Source organism: Magallana gigas, chromosome 2, assembly GCF_963853765.1.
Source record: "Magallana gigas chromosome 2, xbMagGiga1.1, whole genome shotgun sequence".
Taxonomy (NCBI): Eukaryota; Metazoa; Mollusca; class Bivalvia; order Ostreida; family Ostreidae; genus Magallana; species Magallana gigas.
Window position 1 is genome coordinate 22,182,521 of NC_088854.1, and position 21,360 is coordinate 22,203,880.

General features: G+C 33.8%; 2 protein-coding genes across 3 annotated transcripts; one reads left to right on the top strand and one right to left on the bottom strand.

Annotated features, from left to right (window-relative positions):
- Nucleotides 1-619: 619 nt before the first annotated feature.
- Nucleotides 620-17,224, bottom strand: LOC105343922 (heat shock 70 kDa protein 12B). Its single transcript, XM_066075619.1, has 5 exons — nucleotides 17,127-17,224; nucleotides 15,820-16,276; nucleotides 15,114-15,332; nucleotides 3,128-3,287; nucleotides 620-2,196 (listed from the first exon to the last, which is right to left on the bottom strand). Exons 2-5 carry the CDS (start codon nucleotides 16,237-16,239, stop codon nucleotides 1,127-1,129), a joined length of 1,869 nt encoding a protein of 622 aa, XP_065931691.1. The 5' UTR covers nucleotides 16,240-16,276; nucleotides 17,127-17,224; the 3' UTR covers nucleotides 620-1,126.
- Nucleotides 17,225-17,889: 665 nt separating this feature from the next.
- LOC105343923 (uncharacterized) lies at nucleotides 17,890-20,273 on the top strand. 2 transcript variants are annotated; one of them, XM_011451441.4, is made up of 3 exons: nucleotides 17,890-18,043; nucleotides 18,681-18,855; nucleotides 19,717-20,273. In XM_011451441.4, exons 1-3 carry the CDS (start codon nucleotides 17,978-17,980, stop codon nucleotides 20,232-20,234), a joined length of 759 nt encoding a protein of 252 aa, XP_011449743.3. In that variant the 5' UTR covers nucleotides 17,890-17,977; the 3' UTR covers nucleotides 20,235-20,273. The 2 variants fall into 2 exon arrangements, with proteins under 2 accessions (XP_011449743.3, XP_065931692.1); XM_066075620.1 differs by lacking the exon at nucleotides 17,890-18,043 and adding an exon at nucleotides 18,108-18,143.
- Nucleotides 20,274-21,360: the final 1,087 nt, after the last annotated feature.

The window sequence follows — 21,360 nt, forward strand, 5'->3', positions numbered from 1 at the left end:
CATTTGAACAGCAATGAGGTAGTGAATAATTGTCGTCATTTGTCAATTTCAAGGCATTGCCAGTACAAACAATCTGTAGTATAACAAATTACAACATTATAATACCCCTAAAAATGTATGAAAGACATCATGAAGTAAAGGGGAAAATATATAACAATCCATAAAAAATGAATAATATCTACAAAAAACCATTGTCAATCAAGAACACTTCTGACTCGTTACGTAATTGAACAACTAAGTTTTGGGTTAAAAAATAGTGACACTTAAATGACGAGCCATTAAAAAGATACTTATTATCACTGACCCATGCTCGGCATTTATAAAAATGTTTCTTTCTAATCATTTACATGTAGTCAACATCTAAATAATTGTAATTGAAAATTTAAGAATATAATTTAATGTTATTTAATGAATTACTTTTCTGACAAGAATCATACGGATTCAACCATAATCAATATTTGTCTGTTATCAAATACATATAAGAATATTGCTCCAACATTCATTTTTCAAAAGGTAAATTTTGAGATTTTTTAAAGTGCCTAAATTTGTTCAATAAATGATAAAAATAACATTTGGTGAGGAGAGAATATAATGAAGGTGATAAATTCTACTTTTTCTCTAGAGCATAAATTACAGTAAATAACTTAAATATTAACATGTTTTTATCCGTGTTTTTTTTTTATTAAACTAGGTACTGCATGTATTAAATGTATATCAAACACCGATCAATCAACCTCACCTGAATCAATGTCACTATAAAAGCATATTATATATTTTTTTTAAAATCTGTAAAATATTTCATTTCAATAATTTTAAAAACATAATAATCTTTTCATCCAAGAAATAAACAGCAAGTAAAAACGTTCATCAATAAATGAACTTGGTTGGTCACGTAATTAAATTCTTTGAAGTCCGAAGTATTATGACGAAAAACCCATGAAACACTGCACTGTACTAGTGCAATATTTTCATCATCTACAAAATATCTATATAAACGATTATGCAATTATTATCCAACTAAATAATTGTAATATATTTTCAATGCAGTGATTACAGTTCTATAAAGATGAAGTTATTGGGGAAGGAATACATGTAGATAACGGATTGCTGTCGGGCACGAGTACATCTACTTTGCACTAAGCATATCAAACACAACATTGGTTGGGGTTCCGTCTGGCATCATTCTGCCCTGTACCACTATTTCAGTGCTTCCCATTGTCATAGTTACATCTACTCGTCGATCAAGACCTTTGGTTGTATCTGACATTTGGACGACAAGACGCCCCAGTTTTTCACAACCGTTGTCTGTTGTATACCTCGGCTTAAACTTATCTGAGGTATAAACATCAATAGCCATCTCTGTCGTGTCAGCCTCTACTGGATACACCTCAAGCGTTGCAGTTTGTCCAGTTTCGAACTCTTCATTTAAAGAGACAAATTTTTCAAAATGGTCTCCGCAAAAAATCTCCTTAGATTTACCTCTTCTGATCTTTTTACTTTCATCGTCACCCTCGAGCCAAAGTCTTAGAAGACGGGTTCCGTAAGTGTAAGGGGATCTGCGCGTGCGCACTACTTCTGGCCAATAGCGATACAAAACAGCACCTTGCAACACTGCCAAGTCAGGGTCATTGGGAATAATAACGTTTATGTTTTCGTGTTTAAATAAATCTTTGACAGTTTTGGAGACGATAGGACTCTGAGAAAATCCGCCAACCATTATAATATCGCTTATTCTTGTTACATTTTCCTGTGCAATGATTTTTTGCATAAGCTGTACGAGGCTTGTAACTGAAGGTTTGAAAATCTCTGTGATTATCTCCTGATTAACAAGCAACTTGCCTCTCTTATAACTTAAACCCTGAAAAGATTCTAAATGTTCTTCAAAATCTATTTTTTCATTCTCTTCAAAGATATCAATCAAACAGGATGGCAAGACTAATTTTAGATTGCCGTGTAGATCAAAGTCAAGGTTTCTTTTCTTTAATTCAATCTCTGTTTCTAAATCATACAGGGTCGCTTTGTGCTTGTTTTCATTTTTAAAACTTGACATAGCTCTTTTCCTAAAGACCTTTTCGAAGTACTGAAAAAATCGTATGTTGATCGAGTCCCCTCCAAGTCCGTTTCCAGACGCTCTATGCAGTTCTTTCAATGTTCTGTCGGAAAGCACTTCTTTCACACTAATGTCAATTGTTCCACCTATTTCAAATAAAAATTATTGGAAAAAAAATCATTTTAAAAAATTTACACATTCGGTAAGGTTATTCTAGTGCAATGAAAAAAATAAATGAAAAAAAAAATATTCCACATGAGGCCCATGCAGGGACCACAACAATCACTTGAGCAATGATGGATCTAACTCTATCTAAAGCGGCTTTATGATGTCAAATACAGAACACATGTACAATGTATAAAAAGACTTTAAAAAGAATTGAATACAGTTTTCATAGAGGGTTTTATGGTCTTCTAACTCTGCAGTCGGTTTATATTAAGTCTAAGTAGATTTCTATTAAATATCGAAAGCATTAAAACTATGTCGTAATGACTATTTTAACCCATCCTAGAGCACCAATCACTACCTCCGAGGAAACGAAATTCACAATTGTGGTAGAGAGCTTTATAATGTTTCTCAATATGCAGACAGTTGAAAGTCAGTTTCAGAAGAAGTAAAGAAGAAAATCTTAAAACAATACATAAACATTATATAACCACTTGGCCCCACTCTAGAATCATACCTCAATTACAATAATGGAAGAGGGCTTTTGTCAACATACCGGGTATTTAAGAATTTAGTCTTCCTTTAAGATGTGCTGAAGTAGAGAAGAAGATATCTGAAAAATGGCTAAAGTTTGGCAATAATTTTGGTCATGCCCCTAAGGCCTCTGTGGTGAAAGAGTTTGGAAACTTACAATTTATGTTCCTCTGAGCCTAAAGATACATCACAATATATTTGAAAAGAATTGGCTATGTAGTTTTTTAAAAGGGCGAAGAAGGATGAAAACCAATTGCATTAGGTTACCTGAGTAACTAAGGTGACCTAATATGAATAAAAACCCACTCAAAAACACATTACTGTTAAGTTTATGGGGCTACAACAAAATCTTCTGCATTTAAAAATTCATCAACTAACCTCCAAGATCGAGAACCATAAACCGTGTTCCAGCTGGAAAAGGAACAAGCTCATGTTCGTCGTCAGACACCCTTTGTTTCGCCACCTTGGTTTCCTTGACATAAACCGCAGCTGCCTCAGGTTCTAACGCAAATTCCAGCTGATCACTTTTAATACCTGCCTAGTGGCAAACAATAACAAAAAATGGATATCAATATACATCTACATGTATCTTTTTATGGCCATGAATGCTTTTGCTGTTTTACAATTCTAATTCTTAGTTGAAAAATAAAGCGATTGATGCACAAAAATTAAATAGAACAATAAATGTAACTGTTATATTCAACAGAACTACAGACCACATTGAACAGTATCAAGTTGAAAATAGAAATGCGTGATACATAAAATTGAAAATGTAATTTTCAGACTAGTGTCACGGTGTGAAATTTAATCATTCGGACTATTTTTAATCATTGTGTAAATTTACTTTTTCGAACTTTGCGTTAACAGCTACGAAAACTTTTTCCTATTTCGACAACTGGAGCCCGTTTCTCAAAAAGGCCTACGTCCAGGTGTAAGCTTAGTCCGGACTAAATCAGGGACTAAACCTCAAAACCAGACTAAGTTGCTTTTCACAAAAAGGCGGAAACTTAGGGCGAATTTATTGATCAAAAACTAGTTTAGGTTTTAATTCGGTTTTGCAAACTTTTCATTTATTTGCAAAACTGGTTTTGAACTAGTTTTAAACTAAAACTAGTTTTTGTATTTATTGGCTTTAAACTGAAACAAGTTTTCAGGAAACCTAAAACCACCTTCGAGTGCGGTTTCGGGTGTTTTAAATCCTTTCAAGATGGCGGAGAGGTGTCCGAAAGAGAGTTGTTGATACTCAAGTGTGGCACATGTGTCAAAGAATGAACTCAGCGAAGCATATGGGTATCGTTCTAACGTTAAACATATGTGTCTCAAATGATCTATCATAGTACATATAGTACTGACCAAAATAATAACGTGGAAGCACAGGCACTTGTTTCTGAGAAAAAAATTTACCCTATAGTATAATAATAACACAAGGTATCTAACTCCGAATGAGGTAAACCACCCCCTCCCGTGTGTTGCAGTCGTTTTCGCTTTAATACGAAATGCAATGCAAAAGTGTTTAGTACCATTTTCTTCTACAATAAATTATCTAAACAACCATATATAGCATGCTTACTTTTGTTGTATTCTAATGTGCATAATCTGCGTCAAAATACGATAGACCCAAATTGAACCGTAGGCACTGACATGATAATATCGCAGAGAATAAAAAAAATTAAATAACGTGATTTAAAAAACATTTTCAGTGTCTAAAATTTGCAAAAAACTAATGATGTTTAAATAAAATAAAATATTGCAAAATAAACGTTTCGTTAATTAAATATGAATTGATGATCAGCCACTGCTAGCTGCTATTTTTAGCTACTGGTGAATTCCAAGGTTTTCGTATACCTCGGGAATTTTCATTGCGTTGAAAGAAAGAAGAAGATAATCACCGGATAGTGGATTTTGAAAACATTTCAGGTGGTAGAATTTAAAAACACAGTGAATTTTGCAAAGTAGCATAAAGAAGGATTTTGTTCATGGTATGAATTAAATACAACATTTAACTATGAATTAAATGAATAACTATATAGTAGACAGCTTACCATATAAAGAAAAACACAAAAACATTTTTTTTTTCAATAGTTAACGTTACATCGTTTACAATGGGTTGTGTATATTTTGCAATTTAAAAAATCACAGTCACTCAGTTCTGATTTTACTATTTAAAAAAACCTACAGCATACAAGAATTATAATTCTGTATAATACCAAGGAGCTAGGAGGGTTTTTTTTAAATCTGAGTGCCTGTCAATCTCACTGACAACTGACTCTGTGAAGAAATGTTTGCCACATATAGTTTAATGGCATGACAACTTCTACGGCTGCGACTTGTGTGGCATCCATGTTTTTCCTTCGAGGTTATAAATAACTCGTTCAGTTTTCAGGTGTAATTTTAGAAACAGACTCCTAGCCAATCAGAATCCAAATTACTATTCTCGGCGATATTATCATGTCAGTGCCTACGGTTCAATTGGAATCTATCATGTTTTGACGCAGATTATGCATATTAGAATACAACAAAAGTAAGCATGCTATATATGGTTGTTTAGATAATTTATTGTAGAAAATAATGGTACTAAACACTTTTGCATTGCATTTCGTATAAAAGCGAAAACGATTGCAACACACGGGAGGGGGTGGTTTACCTCATTCGGAGTTAGATACCTTGTGTTATTATTATACTATAGGGTAATTTTTTTTCTCAGAAACAAGTGCCTGTGTGTGGAAGTTAGCGATTCTATTGATACAAACACTGAGAATTACCCTTTGCAATTTACAACAGGCAAACGAAAACCTTTCAAAGTGGTTGATGAAAAAAAAAGAACTCATTGAAAGATCTGCTCACAACATTTTTTTAGTACACATTGTAATGCATGTAATAAGTTCACCTGTCTATTCCATTGCTGCGCGGGCATGTTAAGGCTTCCCGATGCGATATGTAGAAAGTCACTTGTCTGTACTTAATACGATATGACGTCATAATTAACTTTGACGTCACGATCTGCATTCCTGTCGATAGTTCTCAGGGAATGTATCTTAACGTTAAAAGTGAATTATATCAAACCAGTATAATACCGCATGTTTCCTTTATATAGATGCTGCAGTTAATTCTAGACGTACAGAATTCATTCATATTAAAAACCAGTATCAAATAATCGGCAGTTTTAAAGCTTCGTTTTAAGTAAAATACTATTTATAAACTAGTGGTTTGGAAACTCTCCCTGCTACGTGTAAACAACTGAATGATGAAATTTTAATGCATGTAAAACCAGCTTGGCGCAGGTGAAAGATCAACACAATTTTAGAATATTTTACGTAAAATTGGTAGAGAATATAAGTACCAATGTGAATCGTGCTGCGGAAACCTACGGATTTACCCCAATTCTTTGTAAATCGCTTTTGATTAGTAAAAATGTGCATTATTTTGATGATTTTGTGGAATGTTTCAACAATATCTTCTATAAACGAAATATCTATTTCTTTCCCAAGCAAGAACTTCAAAGTTTATGACTTAACAAAGGATTTTTCTTAAAAATATGTATGATTTAATGTCATTAATCACCTGCGCCGATGCGTTTTAACTAGATCATTTGCAATATTAGGATTCGCCTGTCACGTGATTACGAAGTACATGTGACGTCACAAAAATGCATCAAATATAATGTTTAACATCGATGTCAATAAATGTAACATAGATTTAAAGAAATACTCCCGGTAAAATTATTTTTGCCATGATTCAAATAATATCGTTTTCCAGCCGTATTTTAGCATCGGGACGCCTTAACAATGCTGCGTGGCCATTCAACTACCGCTCTTTGAAATCAACAAGATTTGTCTGGCTTTTGAGCTAAGACCACGTAATTAGTGATATTTCACTTGAAACCGTGTCATTTAAACTTGTTTCAAACGCCTTGAGTGTATCAAATGATCTCTATTGATACACGTGTAGAAAAATGAATATTAATATAGTTTTTCATAGCAGCATTCACTTTTCCAAAATATTGATATGGTGTTAAAAGCCAATTTTGCAATGGGTTTGCAGAATAACCTAATATGTGGGCATTGCCAGGAAAAAAATTGTCTGCACTGTTTAATAAAGACTTTCATGCAGATGAGTTCAAAAATTATCTTCTTTAAATTTCAAGATCAAATCCAGTAGGTATGCGAGTGCAATGATAGCCATTTTTCTAAACTAACTTTCCATTTAGTGCTAAACCGTCAAACTACCCAACTGGTTTCAAACAGATATGAAACTATTATCAAACCATAAACCTAAACTCGAACTAGTTTGTGATCAATAAATTCGCCCTTAGTCGGGACTAAATTTGGGTTTAAATCTACGCCTGCTAATGGGCAGGCGTAAGTCCTTAGTCTGTGCACAAAAATGGCGAGTGTTTTGTTTCTAAGGCAAAATATACAGAGAATTTTATTTTTTGGTTTGTTTTATGTGTTATTAAAGAAAACATTCACATTTATTTAAATATGTGTACATGTACATGTACGTATAACTTTAAAAAATACCTATTGTTCGATAACTGTTTCTATTTCTAAATAAATTAAGATTAAATCAATTTGATAAATAATGGGCTCACCTTATTAAACGTTTGTAATATACATTACTACTCGTAATGAAATTTACCTAAAGTGTGAAGAATGCGTATACCCCGATAAATGATACAAACACAATAATTAAAAAGATGCTTTATTTCTAAATTAAAGTCATGTATTCCCCAACAAGATAGACGTATATAAGTACGAATAGATTATTGATTTTTTTTAATCAATACTCAGTAAGCATGAACTAGAATTTAATGTTTCTAATCAATTTGAACCTGTGAAACGAAACTGATTTCAAAATTATGAATAGGAGCAACTCAAAACGTTTACATTTGTAATTTGTCCTTGTGTGTGGTTGTTTGTTCTTTACCTATACATGTATTACTGAAAACTTTACAACACGTATGCATTCTCATTTTCATTGTTTTACTACTAGTATCTTTACAAAACCGTATGAAAGCTACATGTATTTTGGAATGTTTATGAAATCTCATTTAGTTACAATCAATTTCTGTTTGTTAAAATATTACTTAAAAATATGTTTTAGAAGCGTGCAGAGTGTGCATCAATTTTAGATCTGTTGACAAGCGTTTGTCAAGGTTATCGAATGTTATAAAATTTCACATGCACACCTTGAGTTTTTGGAAATCAAATTCATTAATCCTATTAATTCTAGGATGAAGTGATAGATTGCGTTTAACATCGATCATAATTCTTTTAAAATAGGTTTGGGGCACATGTACTATCAATGATCTTCGTGCATATGCATATGTGCTGTTTATTTGTACTCATTTTAAAATTGAATTGATCTTTAATTACTTGAATTCATGATAGTTTTGTTTCATCATATTTAAGATGTACGTATATCACGGGGTTTTTTTTTATTTCGAAGTTGTCGACTTGCAATACAAAGGCGTTGTTTTAGCAGTTTTACAACAGTGTGCATTATTTACAAATTTAACTAGCTTGCATTTGTCATACTTATTATATAAACAATTGTATACACCCCCACCCCAATAACCCAATGCAGGGGAAAAAGTAAAACTCACATGCACTTGTTAAAACTGCAAAGATGCAAAATGTCTTATCCGGAAGGGTATAGGGGATTTTTTTAGATGCCTTTTCCATTAAACTTGTAAAAACCTTTTATTAAGGTCTTCCGTTTCCAACGGAAGACCTGATAGTTTTCGTACGATTTCTTATTATTATTAAGGTCTTCCGTTTCCAACGGAAGACCTTATTGTTTTCGTACTGTTTATTAAGGTCTTCCGTTTCCAACGGAAGACCTTATTGTTTTCGTACTGTTTCTTATTATTATTATTATTATTTTTTTCCAAATTTTGTGCACGCGATTTCTCGCAAACCATTCAACCGATTTCAATCATTTTTTCACAGATGATGGAACGTGACTTAAATTTTATATGTTTTTAAAGTTTTTGACGTCGTCACTTCCGGTACCGATTTACGGCCGATTTTGTACTTTTTACGACCTATTTTGTGCAGAGATGATCTCAGAAACTATTAGAGATATGAGTTTGAAACTTTCAGGATATGTAGAGTAAAGCTTGAAGTTAGGCCCTATTAAATTTTATGTCAGTGGCTATATTCCTTAGAGCTCACTGAGGCACGATATTTGGGTACGAATTTTCATTCAAAATGTTCATACGTTTTGTTCTGTATCTTTTTATCAGTTGATATTTTGTTAAGACATATATAACAAAAGTAGTAGATAATAAAGAGTTCTTACCAACAAAATCAAGAAAAAGGGGCTGGCCCCTTAATTAAGGGGCCAAGACGTTCGTAAACTCTTTTACAAATAACTTAAAAATGATAAAGATTTTGTGATGCATTATAGAAGCAAAGTTGTTGATCGTACCAATATCTATTAGAAAAAAAACTATTGCCACGCCCATTTATTACGTAATTAGGGATTTTTAGGGGCGAAAGTACTTAAACTTTGACGCAATATAGCTAGAGAAGTAGACATATTTTGTTAGACATCATAGAAGAGAAAATGTTTGAATTAATGATTTAAATCGATTCCACATATCAAAACACGAATTTTTGTCCCCATTAAGGATCTAGAGGGCTGGCCCCTAAAACATTCAATCATTTGTATCTCAAAAATGATCAACAATTTTAGATTGGTGTAAGAACAAAAAAAATGTTTGTATTCTTAAGACCTTTTGAAAGAAATCAAGAAAAAGGGGCTGGCCCTTTAAATTAGGGGCCAAGACACTCGTAAACTCTTTTACAAATAACTTAAAAATGATAAAGATTTTGTAATGCATTATAGAAGCAAAGTTGTTGATCGTACCAATATCTATTAGAAAAAAATATGGCCACGCCCATTTATTACGTAATTAGGGATCTTTATGAGCCAAAGTACTTAAACGTTGACGCAATATAACTAGAAAAGAAGAAATATTTTGTTAGACATCATAAAAGAGAAAATGTTTGAATTTATGATTTAAATCGATTCCACATATCAAAACACGAATGTCTTTTCCCATTAAGGATCTAGAGGACTGGCCCCTAAAATATTCAATTATAAATATCTCAAAAATGATCAACAATTTTAAATGATTGTAAGAACAAAAAATGTTTGTATTTCTAATACCTTTTCAAAGAAGTCAAGAAAAAGGGGCTGGCCCTTTAAAAATATGGGCCAAGGCACTCTTAAAATCTATAACAAATAATTTTAAAACAATAAAGATTTTGTAATGCATTATAAAAGCAAAGTTGTTGTTACTTTGTTACTTTATTAAGCATTTGAAAGGATATTGACAATCGTATACATTATCTGAATGGGAGAGGATGAGTGGAAATTCTGAAATTTCATTGATATTTTAATGGTATCGTATAAAAAATTGAACGGAAGACCTCCTCGTTACTCGTAACGAGATCGTATCTAGTTATTATTTTTTTTTTCCAAATTTTGTGCACGCGATTTCTCGAAAACTACTCAACCGATCTGAACAATTTTTTCACAGATGATGGGAAATTATCTGAATTTTATATGTTTTTGAATTTTTTGTCGTCGTCACTTCCGGTCCGGATTTACGGTCGATTTTGTAATTTTTTACGACCAATTTTGTGCAGAGTTGATCTCAGAAACTATAAGAGATATGGCTTTGAAATTTTCAGGATAGGCAGAGCATGGTTTGAAGTTGTGCACTATTTATTTGTTTTGCACCAGTGGCGCTATTCCTTGGAGCTCGCTTAGGCACAAAAATGGGGTACAGATTTCGAATCAAAATTTCCATATGTTTTGATCAGTATCTTTTATCAGTTGATATTTTGACAAGACATATAGAACAAAAGTAGTAGAGAATCAAAAGTTATATCCAATAAAATCAAGAAAAAGGGGCTGGCCCCTTTAATTAGGGACGAAGAGACTCGTAAATTCTATTACGAATAACTTGAAAACGATAAATATTTTGTTATGCATTATAAAAATCAAAGTTGTTGATCTCTACATTATCGGTTTGAAAGAGTCATCGTCAGGCCCATGTCTGACGTAATTAGGGTTTTTATTCTTTATCTTCAATATTTTTTTTTTTTTTTTTTGGGGGGGGGGGGGTAATTTTGAAATTGTATCGATATCTCATGGTATCATTTTATCTAAAAAAAAAAAAAAATCGGACGGAAGACCTACTCGTTACTCGTAACGAGGTCGTATCTAGTTATTATTATTTTTTTCCACAAATTTTGTGCACGCGATTTCTCGAAAACTATTCGACCGATTTCAATCATTTTTTCACAGAAGATCGGACTTGATGTAAACTTCATACGTTTTTGAGATTTTTTCTGTCGTCACTTCCGGTACCGAGTTATCGGCCATTTAGCACATTTTCACGACCTATTTTGTGCAGAGCTGATCTCAGAAACTATCAGAGATATGACTATGAAATTTTCAGGATAGGTAGTCTATAGTTTGAAGTTGTGCACTATTATGTTGTTTTATGCCAGTGGCGCTATTTCTTGGAGCTCGCCTGGGGTCGAAAATTGAGTACAAATTTTCATTCAAAATTTTCATACGTTTTCATCTGTATCTTTTTATCAGTTGATATTTTGTTAAGACATATATAACAAAAGTGGTAGATAATTAAACGTTCTTTCCAACAAAATCAAGAAAAAGGGGCTGGCCCCTTAAATTGGGGGCCAAGACACTCGTAAACTCTCTTACAAATAACTTTAAAACGATCAAAATTTTGTAATGCAATATAGAATAAAAGTTGTTGATTGTAGCAATATTTATCAGGTAAAATCATTTTCACACCCATTTATGACGTAATTAGTAATTTTAAGGGGCCAAAGTACTTAAACTTTGATGCAATATATCTAGAGAAGGAGACATATTTTGTTAGGCAATGTAGAAAAGAAAATGTTTGCATTGATGATTCTAATCGATTCCACTAATCGAAACTCTAAAGTCTGTCCCCATTAAGGATCTAGAGGGCTGGCCCCTAAAATATTAAATCATTTGTATCTCAAAAATGAACAACAATTTTAGATGGGTGTAAGAACAAAAAAATGTTAGTATTCGTGAGACCTTTCGATTGAACTCAAGAAAAAGGGGCTGGCCCCTTAAATGAGGGGCCAAGACACTCGTAAACTATATTACAGATAACTTGAAAACAATCAAAATTTCAAATATCTTTGGTACCTAGCCTTTTTACAAAATTGATACCAGCGAGATTTTAGTCACTGTAAGTGATTGAGACACAAACTTTTATAAATGATAGACAATCGATTGAAGATATATTTAACGGGTTTTCTTTTGTCAACCGTCACTTCCGGTACTCACCAGAAGAGTTCAAACAATTCATTTTTTTTCACAAGTTTAACTGATTATCTTTGGTGTTTCATCTTCCATGATTAACAGTGGTGTACACTAAACAAATGTTTAAAAAAAACTAGCTTTTATTTTCATAAACCTCTTTTGTTCGTCCGTTTTCGGTCTCGAGACAAAAAAACCTAGATTCACAAAGATCGCAGATTTGGAAGAGAATATCGATATTTCATCGTATCATATGAAAACAAAATCGGACGGAAGACCTACTCGTTACTCGTAACGAGATCTAGTTTATAAAACTTTCTTTAAATAGGAAGGGTGTTCTTAGATAACTGCTTTTATATCTTTATTTTAATCAAGATACTGTATACAGGGTTATTTGGGTCCCATGTAATTTCCGTCCTTCTACACTTGCAAACAGTTTCACTCTGTCGTGACTTCGCCCAGTCACAGCTGATACTTAAGTTACTTAATATTAAATATTGAGATATTGAAAATCAACATAAATTCGCCCGCTGACAACGAGGGTGAAATGATTGAAAATTAAACAGGGCGAATTATTCCCTGTTTATGGTGTATATTACTTTCAACCCCCCCCCCCCGCCCCCCGAAAAATCGATCGATTAAACCAAAAACACGAAAGGGAGTTGGGCAGAGCCCGGCCTCAAATGTTGATAATTCCTGTCTTTTTAATTGTTGACTATTAATATCTTTCAAAACTATTATCATTTGAATCGCAGAAAATCAAGAATCGTTTCCATGTCATTGTCTACATTCTTTCAATATTGGAACAGAGGATGGACAAGGTTCATGTATAGTATTATTTATACAGTAGATATTTTCGATTTCAGTTGGTTGCTGTTATACTCATGGTCATATTATTTTCTATAAATAATATAGTGAATTAATAAAAAAGAATCAAGCCTTATCCCAGCGTCTGAAAATGTCTAAAATCTACAGTGTCTATGAAGCATACTTCTCATTCTGCAGACGTATTGGGGCATATCCACTGTACCTTGTCCCTGTATTCTATAAATATTTGAAGTTTACACGAACATTGAAGTTAATTTCTATGTATTGTTTCGTTCAATTAATATGTAAGATTGTGCCTCAATATCATCTACAATGCATTTAATTGTCACATATTTGGTTTCTAAAACCTCTTATATATACCGCTTTCATATCAACTGTTTTTCTCTAAAATTTCATTATGTTAAGAAGTGTATAGGCATTTGTTCTACTTTTATTAATATAAAATGTCATGAACAGCTTGAACTATGCACATTCAGTGGTAAAGTTTCGGGTACTACATGCAATCGCAACTTCTCGGGCCTTTCCGGCAGGCTCGGAAAAACACCTCGAATGTATTAACATCACCGGATGTAAGAATTTTATACAAAATGGAGTCGCTTCCCATTAAATTAAGTATATGCTAGACAGCCTTGTATGTCGCTTCTGTGTTATATTTTAGTGTATATCGTTTACTTTAATGAAGTATAGCTTACATCTCAACAGATCGTAAACTGTGTTGAATATATATCAAGTTTTATAAAAAGGGGAGTTGTCATGGACGCCTAGGTAATACATTCGAGGTGTTTTTCCGAGCCTGCCGGAAAGGCCCGAGAAGTTGCGATTGGTACTACATGTACTATGAATTGGAAAATTGATCCACCACATATAATCATAGCTTCAAAGCAAAACAAAATACGATATGGGCATGCTTAGTACTCAGCGGAGATGTCTAAGTTTTTCGACATTCAAACCCTAACTTACGCCTCTTTCAGAAACGCAACTTAGACCCGACTAAATATTGGCGTAACTTTGTTAGTCGGACTAACTTAGGCCCAGATTTACGCCTTTTTGAGAAACGGGCCCCTGGTTTAAAAACGCTCTAAATTCCGCACCGCACAGTCCAAGATGAACAGTTATCCTTTTACTGATTTTCTTTTAGCTAGTGTATAGTATGGTGGCATATCTCTGCCCCCTGTGTGCAAGTTATTTTCTCTTAATTATGTTGACATGCAAAATAAATATGTTGACATGCAAGATAGTTATGTCAACATGCAAGATAACTATGTTGACATGCAAGAAAACTGCAATCAAAAAAGAGTTATAAAAAATCTCAAATATCGCCAACATGTGACATCCAAGATGCTAGATACGCTACCTATTGATGTCAACATGCAACTTATTTATGTTAACATGCAACTTCTTTATGTCGACATGCAACTTATTTATGTCAACATGCAATTTAGTTATGTTAACATGCAAGATAAATATGTTGACATGCAACATATCTATGTCAACATGCAACTTAGTTATGTTGACATGCAACTTATAAGTTGCATGTCAACATATTTATCTCGCATGTAAACATAACTAAGTTGCATGTTGACATATTCATCTCGCATGTCGACATAAATAAGTTGCATATCGACATAAATAAGTTGCATGTTGACATAAATAAGTTGCATGTCAGCATATTTATCTTGCATGTTAACATAAATAAGTTGCATGTCGACATAGAAAGATAACATCTAGCATCTTGGATGTCACAGACGGGCGATTTTTTGAGATTTTGTATAATTCATATCAGATTGCAATTTCTTGCATGTCAACATAGTTATGTTGCATGTTGACATAACTATCTTGCATGTCAACATATTTATCTTGCATGTCGACATATTTGATAGAAAAATAACTTGCACACAAGGGGCAGAGATATGCCACCATAGTATTGATATACATTAACAGTAATTAAGTTAATTTTACCTACTTTTTACAATCAATTTATTTATATGTTAAAAGAAAGATGTAAATATAAACAATAAAATAAATATACAAGTAAAATATGAAGGTGGCGATATTGCAGACTTTTTCTGCAATGATCGCTACCTTCATAACTCTCATGAATTGACACCAAAGAAAGTATTTCATTGTTTAAATATAATCGCCATCAGATGGAACATTTTACACTCATTTTACAACTATTACACTAGAGTACTAGTACCTTCTTCGCAGCCATCCTCATAAACTCTTTAGACCGAGGGTTCCATATGGCCGGTATAGTAATAACCCATTGAATTTCCTCCTTCTCTATGTCGTATCCTGTCTTTTTCAATTCTGTATCCAGATCATCTTTAATGAATTTCAGGCTAAGGGCAAACACGTCAATGGCCTTAAACGTATTGTTTTGATCGTCCGCAATCATAGTTTCTTTTGACAGGTTCTGAAAAATAATATATATATTTTTTTAAGATACACCAAGTATAATATTGGACTTATGATCTTTAAAAAGATTTAAATGGGTGTTATACTTGTATGCATGATTTAAATGCATCACAACATAGACTCATACAATCGATGTTATGAACTTCATAACAACAAATTTGCATATATTAAAAATTGCGTCGCAGCAGCATATTCTGCACAAAGGAGTTATCCTCGCCCTAGTTATTTTCGGCCTTCTACGCTTGCAAACGGCTTCGTTCCGTCTTGAATTCGGCAAAATGCAGTTGTGTTAGAAAAATATATTATTTGAGACATTCGAATTAGCTTAGTCTTAAATTTGCCCACTGACAACGAAGGCGAAAGGGCGAAATTATAAATAAAACGGGGGTGAATATTTCCCTCCATACAGTGCTTGATTAGGTAACGCCCTATACAATATTTAAAATGAAGAGCATATTCAGAGGTTATTAACAAATCACATTTACCTTTTCGTTTAGAAGAATCATCTTGAATCGTTTGAAAAATTTCCATCCATGGTGGGCATCGTCGTTCATAAGATTGTAGTACTTTCCCTCCGCTGGATATCCAAACGAGTCAAATTCTCCCTTCGGATTCAAAAGGAGGCATGTGGGGGTTTTGCGGGAGCAAACTCCTGCATCACTTCCGCTTTGCCAATGTTTGTATATGACATTGCGTTTTTCGCTGGAGTCTTTGGCTTTGTCTAGTTCGTCTCTAAAGATATAAGCATAACCCGAGTACGTTGTTCCAAAGTCTATAGCTGCAATGACTATCTTGCTTTCTCTCGCGTTTTTCTCGCCATCTTCTCTGTGACCATGGATGGACAATGAGGACGTTCTTTTTCCCAGTCCACTGTCTGGCTCTATCTCTTCCAGTCCACTCGCCATACCTGAGCTGAATCAGCACTGATGTTGATGGTGGGTTCTATTTTGCGATAAATTGTCAGTGTTAATCAACTGTTTTTACAATGAAATTTTGTACCTCTTTGCTATCCATATTTGGAGTAACTTGTCCAAATTATGACAAGCCAAATTCACAAAAATGAGCTAAACATTATTTCACTTATGATAAACAATGTTTATCGACTGTAAACTATACTTAAGAGCTGTTACTAGTAATTAATCGCAGGCTCACAAATCGTGAAACTATATTGAACAGATGAACTATTGTGCAATCGCAAATGAATGTTTTCAGTATTCATTATAGTGTATCCTTCAAAAGGATCTAGATACTTAGATTATTGCATTAACTATGGTTTACATATGTCGAGCTTATTTTTGTGAATTTGGCGTGCCATACCAAATTAGGTTAAGCAAAATAAGGTTAAATTAAAAACCTGATGATAATGTACTTTGGTCTGTCAGTAAACGCCATTTTTAAAATAGTCAGATGAACATATACAAGTACAAAAATATGTGTAAGCCTATATGTTATCACTTGTTTAATTTTGCACATACGGAATACATTGTACATGGAACTATGATCCGAATAAATAAAATATAGCTCGCGTATCTAGGGCCCGTAATTAACAATGAACAATGATGTTAGAGAGAGAGAGAGAGAGAGAGAGAGAGAGAATTTTCGATCACCTTCCTTGTTCTTTATGACTTATAAAAACATGCAGTTACGTAGAAACAAAGGTTGGTTACTTTCGGTTTTGAAATGTTTGTATTGCTCAAGATAAAACTTATAAAACTTTGTAAGCCATTCTGATAGTAAAGCTATTTCCACCTCATGATACACAAAACAAAAATAATATCATTATAATACGAACTGCTTTAGTATCTTCGGTGTTTCAAACATTCCTGTGTTCCTCGAAGACAGTACAAACTACCGACTATAGTTACTGGATTTGCACTGTACGGAACACCGTATCACGCATTTTTAAAACATTTTTTTCTCATCGTATGCGTACGCTCAAAGTTGTTATCATGGACTTGGGTATACTACAGGCACGTAGCATCGGGGGGGGGGGGGGGGGGGGGGGCCTGCCCCCCCCCCCCCCACTTTTTCTCGCAGCAACCATTTTTTTTTAATTTACATATAAAAAAATGAATTATAATGGGGTTGCCCCCCCCCCCCACTTTTTTGGAAGGAAGTAAAAAATATTGATATGAAAATAAGGAAATGAGGAGTCAAATTGAAGTTACCTCTACCCCCCTACCCCCCCCCCCCCCCCCTTGGAGGGAAAAAAATTTTGGTAGGGAAGAATTTTTAACTTTTGGAAGTATAGTTTAGTCCCCCTAATGCTGAAATTCAGCATAAAATGCAAAGTAATTACGTAATTTAGGTAAACATTTTTCAAAGGTTAAAGCATTTCGAAAAACTATTTTTATGAGTATAATCACGATTAATCATTCTGAAATTGCCATCTATGTAACAAATTGAGTTATGTGCATATTACATGTTCAAATTCATGAATGTTAACTTTAATTTTGCAGACGTGAACGGAAAATGCCACAGTTATTGGTGTGGATCACAGTGGTTATCTAAGTAATTGGTATGGACCAGAGTAGGCAATTACAGGAATATTAAAGCTCATTGTGTAATTGCTACATAAATATAAGCTTGAAACTCCGATTGTCGGTGCATTTCTCCAAATATTTTCCAAAGAACGAGAGCATCATGGAAATTGTTGGTAAAATTGAATTGGTTCTCTTGATTATTTTCAACAGTGGTCTGCCGACAAAGGTATGTTAATGTTAAAAATATAGAGTCCGTTGACTTGGATTTGAAAACCGCATTTATATTCATGGTGATTTAGTTGGAGATGATTTGGATTGACCATCAAGTAGGTTATCAATAGTAGGTCTTTATATATATATATATATACTTTTCAGTGCCTTCGTCTTGGATAACACAACGAATCGATTTTATGCTGTCCAGCCCAATAAATTCATATGACGTAAATTGTTTTGGCCCAAACGGGGTCTGCATAATTAATAAAATGAATATAAATATGTAAATATTCTAATATTTAACCGTAAAATTGCTAGTATTTATACACTGTATAGATATAAGTAATAAGGAATAATTCTTTTGATGTTTTGAGGTGATAATTTTGGTTGCCCAAATGGCTTTATATGCATTTCAAGTGATATCATTTCATTATACTCAAATAATGAGTATTTTTACAAGAATGATATCTTTTTTTATACATGGAAGTGATAACAAATCTGTGTAATAATAACCAAATTGGGGACGAATTTTATTATCTGATAGAATGTAATTCATTAGCTTCAGTTAGAAAAGAAAATACATATGTACCATGTCCAACCAATTATTATAAGTTCTGTAATCTGTAATGCGTATATTCAATGTTTACTAGAGTCAATGGATTACAGAGCGGCCATTACAAGACATCAGTTACAAGTTCGAATCGATCAGTCGATATGTGGAGACGTCACCAGGGGGTGACAGGAAAGCGTGGTTTACGATAATGATGCAGGCACCAAATAACGCCGAACCTCGGCCAAGTGATCCTAGATTGACCTGGATGAGAGGTGGGTGTTAAGCCCTATTTACACGATGTGATTTTTCAGATCTGACTTGCCACATCTTACAAATCAGACCGTGTAAATAGCAAAATCATAAGACAGATATGAAGTCAGATGGAGTCAGATGGAATAGAGACATGCTCTATTCTGTCTGGCAAGTCAGATGGTTTTGACCAATCATTAACAAGGTCAGAAAGGTTGATCTAAATACAGAACAATTAAAACGTGGACTTTTCCCGAACTTTTGCAACTATCTAATTTATATTAATTTCAGGATTAATTTGGTGTATTTTTGAGTTGGAAGTGTTAAACATACATAAAGACTGATACATCCTACATAACCGAGGTCAAACTCACCAGAAAGAAGAAAAATAATTATGTAAAATTTGCAACAGAAAAATATCTATGGATAATACCATTGTACTAAATTTTTATATTTGTGAAACATTAATAGATAGTAGGTTATAGCCATCTTCTGATGTTATATTGTAAACAACAAAAAATTTGGAGGGAAATATTAATGAACTACATGTCTGACAAATCATACTGTGTAAATGCAACACTGCAATTAGATGTGAAATCAAATATGAAGTCAGATCTGTAAAATCATATCGTGTAAATAGGGCTTTAGAGAGAGAGAGAGAGAGAGAGAGAGAGAGAGAGAGAGAGAGAGAGAGAGAGAGAGAGAGAGAGATGGTATTTGTCTGTCATGTCGTTTTTCAGCAACAAGAAATCAATTAGGACTGAATACATATACATTTCAAATCTTATGAAAGGTTTTTTTGCACACCACCGACCGGGTGGTCGTAATTAAAGAAAAATTACAATGACATTGACACCAATAATTGTTTCTTGTTATTCCTGCAGTGTCCAATGTAAATAGTGCCGTGTCCTTCTTCCAAGCAAATCTAAATAACACTTTCATCAAAGCAACAAAATCCTACAGTATCCCGAAAATCTGGCTCTCGTCTGGAACTGATGAATTTTCTTTCCAAATGAACGAAGTGTCAACCCAGGAGACACAGACGCAATTCAAAGGAAACTCATGCCAGTTTGGAGTTGAGAAAAAACGGAGCGTGGATGGGAAAACGCACTTTAAAATAATTCTGGGAAATTGCGACAGCATTCCTTATTTCTACGCACAGCTGAAGAATGAAAATGGTAAACTTTTATTCCGGGAACTATCTACGTACTTTTCCCAAACGGAGGAAATGGCGTCACAAGCTGACAACACCAAGTACAGAACTTGTACTGTTGATACGTTGGCTATTGTAGAAGCTGGGTTAAGCTTTAAGCTTGACTTTACTTTCAGCATTTTCAATGAAAATTTTGGTGACGATGTTCTAGAAGGTTTCATGTATATGTACAATATCTTAACAATCTAACATGTACTGTTAAATAGAAATAAAATCACAGCAACTAGATATATTGTTTGCTTGTTTCTTTTTTTTATCAAATCGATAGCATCTCTTTACAGAAGATGTTTAGCTAAATAATATGTTTTATGGTGTGACCGTTGGGGCGAGGGCAGAAGGAACTACACATCTCTCATCATTGTTAAATGCAACCTGTGGACTTGCCCCAACCTAAAAACTTTGGCTTTGTCTCGAAAACTTTTACCTCCGCAAGGAACCCGATGTTCTCAAATACATGTATATATTCCACTTGTCCCATCCTTGGCTACACACTTAAACTACCTCTGAGCATTAATTAAATGTTACACAGAATTATTTAAATATCTTTTTAAAATACAAAATTGTTTGAATTTTTTATGACAGTACAATCATGTTTTATCATTCCTTTACTTTTTAATAATGATCATTAAAGCTGACATGAATTCATAAATACGCATTATTTCCCTTTTATCTCCGACTAACGCCATATTAGTTGTCGATTTCTATTGTTCTGCTCATCGCTACACCCCCTATATAAGGCCGAGAGCCATCGTCATGCTTAATTGCATTCAGGAATTTCATACACCCGAACACATTACCTTGGACGAAAAGACTTGTAAAAACGCGTTTTGAACAAAAATGTTATGACAACCACTTAACTGGCAAGATATATCTAATAAACGACGAAACAAGACAGACTGAAATCCAGGCGCAGATACTTCAAAAATTCCTCGATTATTGTAGACCGTTTTCTTGTGTATGTTATAACATAGCACATGCGCAAACCACACACTGTGACAGATCGAGCAATGTCAATTATCGCATGGATTTTATAAACGGGGAGTTTTTGTAGGAACGGATGGAAACGTTGTTACTTTCTTGGATTTACTATCATTTAGCTACTGTGTTGGATGTAGTGTCGCCGGGGTTTTCAAGAAGATGCAGACGTTATGCACTCTGTATGAACGACACACGTGTTCGATGTGCATGCGAAGTAAGGCAGCACTGTCTGTGCAAAATAATACGGATACCTTAGACATCCTTTCAAAGAATAAATATATCTTGTATTTCAATTATTGTTGTTTTTTTTATTCTTTATTACTACATTTTACTACAA